The sequence below is a fragment of the Pipra filicauda genome, unplaced genomic scaffold (genome assembly GCF_003945595.2).
Source record: "Pipra filicauda isolate LSUMZ 115617 unplaced genomic scaffold, ASM394559v2 scaffold28_size6257848_pilon, whole genome shotgun sequence".
Lineage (NCBI taxonomy): Eukaryota > Metazoa > Chordata > Aves > Passeriformes > Pipridae > Pipra > Pipra filicauda.
This window is the reverse complement of record NW_024104409.1, coordinates 3,570,456-3,583,586: the sequence shown is the minus strand read 5'-3', so window position 1 is coordinate 3,583,586 and position 13,131 is coordinate 3,570,456. Positions and strand designations below refer to the sequence as shown.

At 41.0% G+C, this 13,131-nt stretch overlaps 1 protein-coding gene across 1 annotated transcript in view; it reads right to left on the bottom strand.

The window, feature by feature from the left end:
• EPSTI1 (epithelial stromal interaction 1) overlaps positions 1–11,241 on the bottom strand; it is an 85,446-nt gene extending 74,205 nt beyond the window's left edge. Inside the window, exons 1-2 of the mRNA XM_027720292.2 lie at positions 11,045–11,241; positions 1,124–1,182 (exon numbers count right to left, since the gene is read on the bottom strand). Of these exons, the coding sequence (XP_027576093.1) occupies positions 1,124–1,182; positions 11,045–11,241 (256 nt within the window). The remainder of the gene's footprint in view (positions 1–1,123; positions 1,183–11,044) is intronic.
• Positions 11,242–13,131: the final 1,890 nt, after the last annotated feature.

Genomic DNA, 13,131 nt, shown 5'->3' with positions numbered 1-13,131 from the left:
AGCTTTTTATTTCACCTTTAAAACAAACATTTAGGTAGAGATTGCATTCAACTAGGTCCTATTTCTGCCAGTATCCAAAATGTAAATACTTGGCATGCTTCAGACCTTACATGCTGCTAGCACAAAGTGAAACTAGATCTTTATTAGAGTAGCAGCACCTTTGCTGTTAATGTCACAGGCGAGTCTAAGATGATCTGCTGCTATTCATCCTTCCAGAAGATTATGGTTTGGTTCAAGATAAGTCAATTTTATTTCTTGCAGCTAAAGGAAACCCAACCCATAACCCATACTAGCCTGATAGTGAAGCATTTCAGCCAAACTCACGAAGTTTGAGAAGGATTTAATTTAATTGTTTCCTTGAGGGCTCAAGATGTGAGAAGTGCTGACTCACACTCCTTCAGCTTTCATATCTTGCATAAATCAATGGCCAGGAGTGCAGGACTGCAGTGCTCAGTCACCTCTGCATACAGAATTTATTTCAAAACTGACTGACTCTAGCTGTAACTTTGCCAATGAAAGATCTTTCTGGTAGAGGTTCAGGGTGTTCCTGCTTAGCTACTTTCACCTGCAAGAGTCAAAGCCAAGAAAAAGTCAGTGTATATATACAGATACTTTCCATCTATAATGACCTTTACCAACTTCACTGAAAAGGCCACCTAGAACCTTCAATGCAGATTCAAGAACCAACAGTGGCTGTAGTTACTTTTGTTTCCTCATGGGAATATTTTCAAAAATATTTCTTATCTATATGTTTTCTTCTTCCTACTGACCCAGAGACTGTTCAAAGTTGGGTTCTCCAGTATGAATTCAGTCCTGTAAAAGCTGGATAGAGCTAATTCCGGTAGTTTTGTAGAAGCCATCTTGAACAGCTCCAGCACTGAAATTACCACAACCCTTCTCCGGAACAAGATTTATTCTGCATGAAGTGTAGCCTGATGAGGAGTCAATCTTCGGAAAAGCTACGTCATGATGGAGAATGCTCATAGTACTGACTTTACCGTCACAGCTGCACATACAAAACCATTGTAAAAATGAGGATAAAAGTTGCAAGAGCAATAAAATGCACAAAACCCTAAAGTTATTCAAGTAGAATATTGTTACCATATTAGACAATTCAACTTACTTTGCTGCAACTGTTTTCTTCTGGTTTCATTTGGAGTTACCAAGACATATGGGCTGACACTAAAATGAAAGAAAACACTCTTATTTTTCCTGTTTACGCAAAACCAGGACTAGAAGGGAGTGCCTTTATCAAAAAAGTCAGTTTTTTGCTGTCTTAGCAAATAACTTCGTAAAAAACTTGATATTTATTCTGATTCAGCTCTTCAGGAGTTTTTGGTAAATACTCTAGAAGTACTTATTATATTTGGAGCTGACAGCAGATACCAAGGATAACATTTCCAGAAACTTATAGCATAGTCTTAGCTGTTCTTATTCAAGTCTCACTCTAGACTGCTGACCTCAAATCTCATGCATTTTGAATGAAATCCCTTCCTTGAACCAAAATGTTCCATGTGGAACACCATTGGGTGTCTACTGGGAAAAGCACTGGTGTTGACAGTCCCACCCCATACCTTGAGGGCACCAAGCACTTTGTGGATTTAAGCAGTCTGCCCAAAAGTTGTCGAAGGAGTATGCAAAGTCACACTGTTTGTGATGGACCCAGGTCGCTTACTCTCAGACTGAGCCTTGGTTTCCTTTTCAGTCTTACATTTTCAGGGACCAGGAATTCCTTGGACATATTCATCTTGCTGTCATGCCTAAGGTGTGACTCACTGAATCAGGACGAGGACCCTGTTTTGCTAGACTTAATTCAAAATGCAGTTGCTGTCTCAAGGAGCTATCAATCTTGCATGACAGCAAAGAGGCAAGACAGGGTTCAGAGTGTATTAAGAGACTCAAGGTGATCAAAAGAGTGATGAAAACATGTCAGTTCCACTTGGAGAAGACAAAGGGTTTTATCTACGTGGTGTATTTTGTGAGTAGTTTACATGGTTCCTGCTCAGCAGAAGCTGTGCCATGGAGGTGCAGATTTACCAGAAATGCACTAAGCAGCAGTTGGCCCCATGTATCAGAGTAAACTCACATCTCTTTTGGCAGGGTTTTATATGCACACATGGGCACAGACATTTCATCTGGCTTCATTGCAGCAAAAGCACAAGGAGAAGAGCAGCCAACAAAGAATAATGAGGGGTGATGTCTGATGTTCTTAAGGAAGGACCACAGGGGGTGGCTGGAGGACAAGCTAGGAAGCAGAGAAAGTACAGTTGGCTGTGGAAAAGAAATGAAACAATGAGGCCCAAGACTAAGGCTTAAAAGGGAAATGAAAATCATGCAGAGAGATCAAAGTGCCAAAAGCTGACTGCTGCCGTATCAGTGTAACTCAGGGTTTGGGAAGGAGAGTATTTATATCCAATTACCTCTTTCTCTTTGAAGACTTATTCTAGGAGAATGTGGATTAATTTATGAGATTAAACTAGTAAAGATAGAGCTGTGAGCTTTAGTGGTGCTATTTAATATGATCCTTCCCCTTCCTGCCAGCATACTCTGGTGCCCCTGAGACTGTGAGACTGTTCTTCACCTCTCCAATGAATTCCAGACTTTCAAAGGCAGGAGCTAAGAGAGCAGCAGTGCCCCACTAGCATTCATCACACAACTGCAACTATTACTTAAAAGAAGCTTTGACAACACACCTAACTTATGGCATAACATTCCCCATCAGTGATGTTGTTTCAGATTTTTCTTTATTTGACTGAGTAGTAGCATTTACAATTTATCCCAAAGTGCCTTTGACAAGCTGTTGCACAATTTATCTGGTTCAAGATTTTTTTAGTAACTTTTGCTGTTGTTTCAGATATCAAAATCATATTTCTCTCTAGTTAATACACAAAAATTAAGTACCTTTTACACTCCCCTCCCTTCCCTTTGGAAGTGATAAAAATGGCTGAAATTGTGGGTTGCAAGGCTACATATTTTCCCCTCCCATAAATCAATCAGTGCATCTTAGACATCACACTGTTTCACAGCACTAGAGGGCAGAATTTTTATACCATGTACTTTGATGACTTCAAACAGTGTTTGTTTAGTTGATTTGCTTTAAATTAGAATCAAGTTTAAAAGAAAGCAGGGACCTCTGCTTGTCTGAACATATATGAGAAATCACTGTATCAAATCTAGCCCTTATGCCATGAATCATTTCCTTTATCCGCTTCTGCTTTTTGGCTGGAAAGCTCAGAGTCCAGAAGGCCAGGTGGGGGCACTCTTCTGACATCTGACCATGACCTCACCTTCAGAAGTTCAGAAGGACATGAAGTACAGCAAAGATCAATCAGTTTACAAAAGGGGTAGAGGTGACACTACATTTACCATCTGTTTTCTGAAGAGAGATTAAGAGTTATTGTGGTTAAAAGAGTGCTTAATGTAAGGCCAAATTGGTTTCCATGTTATTGAATAAAGGCGAAGTAAAATAAAATGAGGATGCCAAGTCTCCAGTGGGGGAGGGAAAGGGAGAACAGGATACCAACTTTTGTTTGTCTTTTACCTAATGCTTATACTATATGCTTTGTTTTTATATTACATGCTTTGTTTCAGTCCAAGTTATAAGAAAAAAGAATAGGGGAAAAAAAGCATTATTGAGTTTATCTTATTTTATAGTGTTTACTGTGGTCTCTGGAAAGATATATCAGAGTGTAGCTTTGGGTACTGGGATCGCAAATGGCCTTAAGCTAAAGGAGGGTAGGTTTAGATTAGATATTAGGAAGAAATTCTTTACTGTAAGGGTGGCGAGGCATCGGAACAGGTTGTCCTGAGACATCGTGGATTCCCCATTCCTGGAGATGTTTAAGATCAGGCTATACAGGGCTCTGAATAGCTTGACCTAGTGCAAGGATCCCTGTCCATGGCAGGGGGGTTGGATCTAAATGATATTTATGGTCCCTTCCAACACAAACCATTCTATGATTCTGTGATGAGGAGAAAGGGAGAGCAAGTACACAGTAAACTTCTTGTGTGATGGGTGAAAATCAAGGTATGAACTGGTCCTGGATTTTCAATCCTACAGCAGGAGAAGAGCCAGAGGAGCTGTTACTTGAGACACTCCATGTGCCCTACCAGTTCTAAAACCCACGCCTAGCATCCCTTATTTTCTTGAGGGTTTTTTTGAAGGAAAGAAAGTTAATGCAAAACCCCCCCACCAGCTTTCACTTCATGTTTTTATCCATTTTGCAGGGTATTGCATGTCGTTTCTTTGTTCAGGCAAAACCTCTGATCCAGTAAAGCCTATAAAACCCGCTACAGCCTGTCAATTTAATATTCCAGTCAGTTTCTGGGTTGCCACAGTAGCCACAAATCTGGAGCAAATTATCCTACTTACCTGGGTAGCAATTAAGGAAATGTGAAGATTTAAAGCTATCAGTTGTATGCAGACTTTTTGTGCTTTATACCAATATAGGAAGTGCTCCAAAATCCTCAGCCAGAAAAGATTATAAAGAATTTAACTTTACTGTTTCCCTAATAATGATTCTAATTGTTATAAGACTTAAGCCTATCTTTGAGATAGGATTGTTTTATAAATACAAATACAGAAGTCACTCAAAGAGGTGGGAAGAACATCTTAACCTGGTTATAGCTCTTCAAAAGAGAAAAACAAATCTTCTTCTACCTTTATAGAACATATTAACCTTGAAGGGAATTTTTTGTTATATTTTCTCCACAGAAAATGGGAATGTATTGACTCATTGCAGAGACTGAACAGATATTAATGAGAGTAAAAAAATTATAACCCAATAAGAGAATGTATCTATACTGAAATAAAAACAAGAAGGAACCTTCTATGATTTTTCAAACAGACAGACATAAAATACCACAGTAGTGGGGTCATAAATACCTATATAACAACATATTGTTGTGGTCTAACCCCAGCCAGCCACTAAGCACCACAGAGCTGCTCACTCACTCCCGTCTGGTGGAATGGGAAAGAGAATTAGAAGGGTTAAAGTGAGAACAGTTGTGGGTTGAGACAAAACAGTTTAATAGGTAAAGCAAAAGCTGTGTACACAAGCAAAGCAGAATTTATTCACTGCTTCCCATGGACAGGCAGGTGTTCAGCCATCCCCAGGAAAGCAGGGCTCCATTACATATAATGTGTAACTTGGGAAGACAAATGCCATCACTATGAACATCCCCCCCTTCCTTCTTCCTCCCCCCGCTTTATATACTGAGCATGATGCCATATGTTATGGGATATCACTTTGGTCAGTTGGGGTCCGCTGTCCCGACTGTGTCCCCTGCCAACCTCTTATGCACCCTGAGTCCGCTCACTGGTGGAGTGGGGTGAGAGGCAGAAAAGGCCCTGACTCTGCGTCAGCACTGCTCATCAGTAATGAAAACATCTCTGCGTTATCAACACTGTTTTGGTCACAAATTCAAACCATGGCCCCACAGCAGCCACTGTGAAGAAATAAACTCTGCTGCAACCAAACCCAGCACATACATATAAATAGAGGGTTATACATCGGGAGAAACATGCAGTACAGTCATAGAAAATCTGCAATGATAGCTTACAATATGAGTGATCAGCAACACAAAAAAACACCATGTCTGCAACCTTAAATTCTGAATCCTGTGTATAAGTTTACTTATCTAACTAGCACTACTCAAGGACACCTCAATGCTTTCAGGGCATTGACCATCAAAACTTTTGTTCTACTTTCTTCAAAGGTTTGTGTAAAATAGTTTATTTCTAAAATTGAAAAACCATGAGAACTGCAGTTCACCAGTAATATTTTTTGCAGAGCCGTGCTTTTCAGTTTTTTCTCAAGTCTACTCCAGCCATCTACCACTGGAGAGCTTTCCAAATGAAGTGTGAAATAGTTTAAAGAGTTACAAAAGTAATGGCTGTTATAAACTATTTCCAGTTCCACTGTGTTTTATACTGCGGCTGCATTGATACATAAATGCCACAGAGCTTAAAGCTAAATATCTTGCTCTGCTAGGCAAAGTGCTCTGTGTAAGAAAATGTAGAAACTGAGAATGTAGTTGGAGAGCAATACAAATGACTAAAGCTTGGGAAGAAGACCAGGGCAGATTGAATCTAGAGGAGAGACTCGGGGGAAGATATGGGTGAAATACTGCATTAAATAGTATGTTGAGATCGAATTTAAAATGAAAAAGAGACCAAACTGCAAAAGACAACTGTTAAATTTCCTTCAAAGGTACGCTAAATTTATTTTTACATTCATTTATCAGGAATTGTTTTAAGAGCTGTCAAGTCCATGGCACCACAAAGTATTGTTTTCACCGCTCCCATGCCTGATGGAACAGCCATATGCTGCTGAGCACCATGGAAGCTGCCAAATCAGAGGACTACAAGATGCCAAATCCCAACAAGCAGACAACTATCCTGTAGGTATCCCCATTTCACAATACACACATGGCCAGATGCTAACAATAACTGACAGCGACAGTTCTAGACTTCAGCCAAGCAATATGCTCTGTGTCCCAGCAGTGCCTTAAGCAGAGCTCTGGGAGGGTGTACAAACCTTGCATGCAGGCTTGGGGGTCTGGCTTTCCATCTTTATCAGCAGCAGCATCTTACTAGTTTGCAGCTCAGAGACAAAAGTGAATTATTCGGGCTTAGCATTACACACTGTCGGATTCACCCTCACTGCATGTGTGGTCTTAGCATAAGAGGCAGAAAATGAACTGCATTAGAAGGGAATGTTTATCATCAAAAGTCTGTGTCTTTGGATTTTGTCCTGTGTTTGCCACAGGCCAGGAATACACTTAATTACCACAGCGAGAAGTGAAACAGCAGCAGAGAGAGGCCCATGAGAAAGTATGAGTCAGAGATCTGCAGGAAAGAAACAGACCTGAGGTTCTGTTTTACCCACATGCTTGTAGAAAATTCCTTAAGTTAAAATTTGGCCTAAAGACTAAAAATGAAAATTGGAATTGAATTTCCAAGAGTTTAGATGGAGCTCAGACTCAGCAGCTTGTTCTGGTCGTAGCACATCAGAAAGATGTGCTTCAGCCAGCACACTGTTTTGGATGATCTCGACCAGGTTCTAAAGCTCCAAGAAAATTGCCACAGTGATGGATCAAATCAGGGAGCCAAGGGGTAGCTCTCAGCCCAAACTTGGCCCAGAGCAGAGCTTTCTCTCTCCTCTGTAAAATGCTAATATGCCATTAGTCAGCCTATGGTTGTGGTCAGATTACACCAAAGGGGCAGAACTCACTGTGGCGTGTTATAGATTAGCATCAGACCCAGCAAAGTCTATGAAGTCAGACATGGCCATGCTTATGCTGACCCCAGGTCCTAGAGCAGCTAAGTTATCTCAGTGCAGTACCAGGGATGTAGCCAGCATGCCAGAGCCAGCTGGAGAACCTGGTAATCACTAGCTGTGAGAAGCATGGAGCATCCACACATGGGCAGGCCAGACGCTGGGCTTGGCAACACCAAGCGCTGAGCCAAGCTATCCCCTGCAGGGGCATCCATGTGTTGCAAGTCAGTCTTGCCAGCGTGCCTGGAGAGCTCAGCAGGTCAGATGCTGTATCACATGAAGATTAGGACTTAAGCTGGTGGCATGTTCATCTCTGCTTCCCCTCTCTTTTCAACAATGTATTTCCTCCTCCGCTGCCTCTGAATCAGAGAATTTGTCCTTTTACTGCCCTTGCCCAAACACAGCATCCTCCTATAAATTCCCTATTCATAACCTCATCACAGTTCCTCATCAAACTATCCATCAAGGGAACATCAGGGCTTGTGCAAATCAAGCTCTTCCAAAAAAGCTTCCAATGCAGGAGCTGGAAGGACTTCCTCCCCTCCTCCAAGCATTTTAAGGAACACAGTAACCCCCACAGCCCAGCCTAACACTATAATTATTGTCTTATATAGACCTGCAACCAGACACTTGGCTGGAGAAAAGGTTGGCTGCTGACCACAACAAAGCTGGGCATCTCTGAATTGCCCCACTGGGCTGTAAAGATTAGTACATAAGCCTGAAAGACGGAGCTGGGAGATTTCTCCTTTGTAACAAATACAGAGTTCAGCTCTGAACAGATTGTCCATAATTCAAATTACCCTTCTAGCACTCCCACTGGTGGCTGGGCAGTGGGCAAAACAAGCATTTTGCTAAGCATCCACCTACAGTTTTGTAGAGTAATTTTTTTTTTAAAAAAGAAACTTCAGATCATGAAAGAAAAAAAAATTCAGAACTGCTAAGTATAGTCTATCGGCAAAAGATTGAGGGGTCTTACAACACTATAGATATTTTCTTTTTTTTTTTTTTAATTCAGGATGAAGATTGGAAAATGAAGGAAAGATAGTTCTTATGGATTTGGTTCCAGCAGCAAAGAAAATAATTTCTCGAGTCAAGCATTCTAGCAACTCTGCTCTCCTTTCACACAAAATGATGAGGGACTGTTACCTGCTGTGCAGCAATGTATCCTCAGGTTTTATTATCTTGAATATCATTTTTTAATGGATTTTAGCAGAACCAATATTATTCTTGCCAGCTTTAAAGGCGCCAAGGACAGACTGCTGAATGGGGGGCAGCAGTTTCTTTTTCAGACGCTAGCTATACTTTACCCTCTAATTTTCCCACTTTCCTTCACCTTTTTTTCTATACAGACTTTTGTTTCTGAAAAGATATGAACAGGGGCAATTTGAGAATTCACTTGCTGCTAGCTAATTTCATGGCACTTAGCAGACAAAGTGAAGTAACTTAAATGCAAGCTTATTATTATAAGCAGTTTCAAGCACTTGTCATCCTTGTGACTTTTTTCTCCATGCCTGAAACCACATTCTATATATAACTGGAGGGGGATGTGCAAAGCGTGATTTCAATTTTGCATTTGAACATGTATTTTTCTTAGCTTAATTAGGACCACTTTATTGTGACTTCTCAGCCTCAACATATTATATAAGGGCTTTTCCAAAGCAAAATTATCTTCTAATACCAGCTGCCTACCCTGTACTTTTTAATACTCAAGTTTGAATATTGACTAGTGGACTGCAACGTGCCATGTCCCACACATATTTCATGTGTCCAGTCTACATGAAAGGTCCCCTGACCCCACCTTAAGATGCTTCTAAGGTGTGTTCCCATTCCAAACTGTTCTGACTGATTGAGACTGAGAGTTTGCATGGAATCAACTCAAGCAAGGGCTTTCAAAGGAGACTCCAGCTCCTGCTTTGCTGGTAGCAAAACCATATCCTGACTGTTTCCAAAAAATTAGTGAGCAGCACAGAAATTGGAATAGAAACACTCCTTGGCACAGAGGTATCTTACTTGGGCCCCTCATGTTCTCTCTGTTATATGTATTCCAGAAAGCCTTTAATTAATACTAGTCTACATATTTTTTCTTCTACTGTGACTTCAGCTACCCTACTGCTCTGGTTATCCCAGAGCCTGAACACCTGGACCATTCTGAGGGTGCCCCGGTATTTTAGTTTTAAAGATCATATTTAAAAGGATTGGTGACTAAAAGGCTGAGTCAACTTTATCACTGCTAAAATGGTATTTGAATCTGAGATCTTTCTTGAAATGTAACTTGAGATAACAGAACAAAGTAATAATGAATGAAATAATTTTTGTTATGAGAATAAAGATCTCTCCTTGTCTGCTTCAGTATTTCAGATACTATTTACTAATTTAATCTGTGTTAGTTAAGGAAATTGCAGTTTAAACATCTTCAACTTGTTCAAATTGACAGCTGGTACCCCCCTCCTCAAGGGAAGGATGCAAGCTCCAGCTTTGTTCACTTCTTTTTTTGAGTATTTGTACCACTCATATTACATGGTTTCTGTCGGAACCTGCCTTTCCCTCATCCCTCTTCCTCATTAACTACATACTAATGCAGACTTTAATTTGAAATTTAGGAATTAATTCTTTATTAGAACTTTTTGAAGACACAGAGAGAATCTTTTGTGTCACATAGCAAAAAATATTACTGTGGATATATGGCACTGAGGGCAGGCAAGACAGAGCGTCTTTCGCATTTGGAAGTGGCAGAAAATAAACAGACTGTAACTAAGGATTTTTTGTTTGCTCTGCTGAAAGTCAGTCATTGAAGTACTGACGGATTCCAAAGGGACCCAGCTTTCAGTAGTCCCCGTACCACTACTACCTAGTAGGCAAGTATTCATGGGTAATCGAAAGCTGCTGATCCGCTGATTGCCATCATCATCCTGCCACCTCCTTCACAGCGTGGCTCCACCTTCTTCATCCAGAAAAAAGGGAAAGGAAACCGAAACAGATTGCAGTTCCTGTCAGCTGCACTTTGAAAGCCATGAGATCTGCACATAACAATAATAATAGCATTGCATGCACTGTTATTAACAGCTCATGAAAAAGCACATTTGGAGAAAAAGACTAAACAATTAGCTCTGTTCAGCTAAGCCTATTTGTATTAAACACGTGCATAAAAAATACACACATTACTTTCAGTTTCTATTCTGTACTATATCTGCAAGACACAGGCTATACAAGCTATCTCAGAATTGCTACTGGAAAACCAGAGATGGACTGAGCATAGATTCCAATAAAGCACAAAATGAAACTGAGGGCTAAAGTTTCGTTTTACTTTTGTCAGCATGAAGTTGCTGGAACTGTTCTGTGTCCTTGACTGCATTCAGATCAGTGCTGGAATGCAGCCTATATCCATCTCTTAAGCCAGTAGAAGTATTTTTAGACTTCTCAGAATGAAATATTAGGAGAAACAGAAAACAAGGAGCTAGAACCAGATTTGAAATTTCACTTTGAAAAAAGATGCCAGGAAACAGACCCTACGTATGCCGATATGCAACATATAGAACTGGCCACTGCTATTGCACAGGGTGTAAGCCATGCCAAAGCCTGCCAGAACAACTCAGGTCCCATGTTGGAAGCACCAAGAAAAGGACAATATGCTGCTTGTGCGCTCAGCCCCGTTCACAGGCTCTCTACGAAGTATTTCCCCCTTTAAAGATATACAGCTCAAGCAAGCTCGGGAACAGGCACCCAATACACATAACATCATCTTGGACAGGCTCCTTGTTACTTACTGCTGCTCTTGCTGTTGTTGGTAGACCGGCGCTTGGCTGCTTTGTTCCTTTCCAGACGTTTTCAGCTTCTGGGTGCTTTTACCCTTCTCTGTTTTGTTGTTGCCATCCAAGGGGTAACCCTGAGAGGAAAATGGAGTACTAGAGCCAGCAGCTGTCCTGTACCTGCTGCCTTCCCTCCATCCTCTAACCCCAGACATTGCTTTGGGAGTACTTTGAATTGTCAGACACAAGTATTGCTGCTTAGGCTAGGGAAAGACTCAAAACTTTGGAGTTTCTACAAATTAGTTTCAATTCCTTGTAAGCTCCTCCTCTGTCTGGACTTTCAGCTGTCACGAGTGCAAATACATGTACTGGTTTCTGAGTCATCGTCCAGCTGAAGCTAAAGTTTGATCATCTCAATCACAGCACCTAGGCAAACAGGAGTCACGGAGGGGAGAGCAGAGCACATCTGTACTAATAAAGCAGACGACAACATTTGTGCAGTCTTGGAATAGACTGCTTCAGCAGAAGCATGGCAAGGACTGGCTGAATGCTATATTTCTGACAATTTTTTACCCCAGCATGTCAAATTTTCCTATGACAGAGGGAATAACTCTCAGGGGTTTACTGGTTTCTATTTTGCATGAGTATACAAAGAAAGATGGAAACTAAAAACTAACCCTCAGGTAAATCCTAAAGTCTTGCACAGCTCAAATTCTGCCTTTGAGTTCTGCTCTTTATTTTTACTTTCCTAATTCCACCTGAATAGAGGACTAATACATGATCCACTTATCAAAAACGCAGTTCCCTTCAGTAATCACATCTGACCAGTGGTACTGTATCTATGGGATCTGCAGGGCTGGATAATCAGCAACCTTTGTTTGGCAACTTGTAGCCCAAGCAAAAAAGAAGTAGTAATGCTACTCCAGCTTAATGCAGCGGAGCTAGGGAAATCCAGCTCCACACATGCAGACTTTGTCACTTTTTGTCCTCAGCTGATCAAGCTGCACTAAAAACACATTGCAGAAGGGAAGATCATGTGGCCAGGTTTCCTCACTGCCCAGATGACATAGGCCTTACAGCACACCCCACACATGCTGGGGAAGGAGTAAAACAAAATGCCACATGGAAAGCCAAAGGCTGCCTGGTGGTTGTAATGCTCCTTGGTGTACTGTATGGGACACTGTCACCAGCAGCACACCTCCCAGAGCTGCCACATCCAGAAAGTTGCATCTCCTAGGCCTGCCCCAAGGAGGCAGCATCAATGGTCTCTCCCTCCCACCATCCCTCCTAACATGCTCTGCAGCAGGTATCATCTACATTTGTACACAAAACATTCTGCAGAGACTCTGGAGTGCACTGGCAGTGTGTTGTATAGGGATGAACTGGTGCATAATCCCTTACACCACTTCACAAATATTTTATGTACAAGGTGCTGGTAAATGAAAGCAAGAATCAAGCTTACTCTCTTACGTAGAACTTCAGGATGAATACAGGAGACAAAAAGGCACTAGAAGTAGCAAAAAAATTATAGCAAAGTCATGTCGGAGGACTGCAAATGTTTGTGTGATAACAGCTGTGCCTACAGACATCCTATCTGATAAAAATCCAGCTTCAATATCTGGGGTTTTCTTATCCAAGCAGACTGATGTCTTAATAACTCATATTTAATTACAAAAATTGATTATAATTAATGTGGTGACTGCTGCTGTATCCTCAATCCTTCAATGTTATGTAAAATTCAGATCTAATATCTTTTTCCTGTTGAAATTTAGAAACTTTTGGCTGAAAACAGTAACTGTAGAATCTAAATACTTCACATCTATATTGCTCAAAAAAAGAGGAATGTAAAATGAACCCAAGTACTAGAAGCTAAATCACTTATATCTTTTCAAAGCTCATTTATTTCATAGCTCTGTTGTGGACAATCTAAACTAACTCTCTCCAGAACAGCATTCAGGCCTGGGCTCTAAGGATGGTTCATGTCAGACATGACGCCCAGAAAGTCAGTATTAATGACTGTACCAGATTTAACTTTCTCCACCCTAAACAACTCTCCAGCACTGACCCAGCAATCTCTGCATCTCAAACACATCCCATGTGCATCT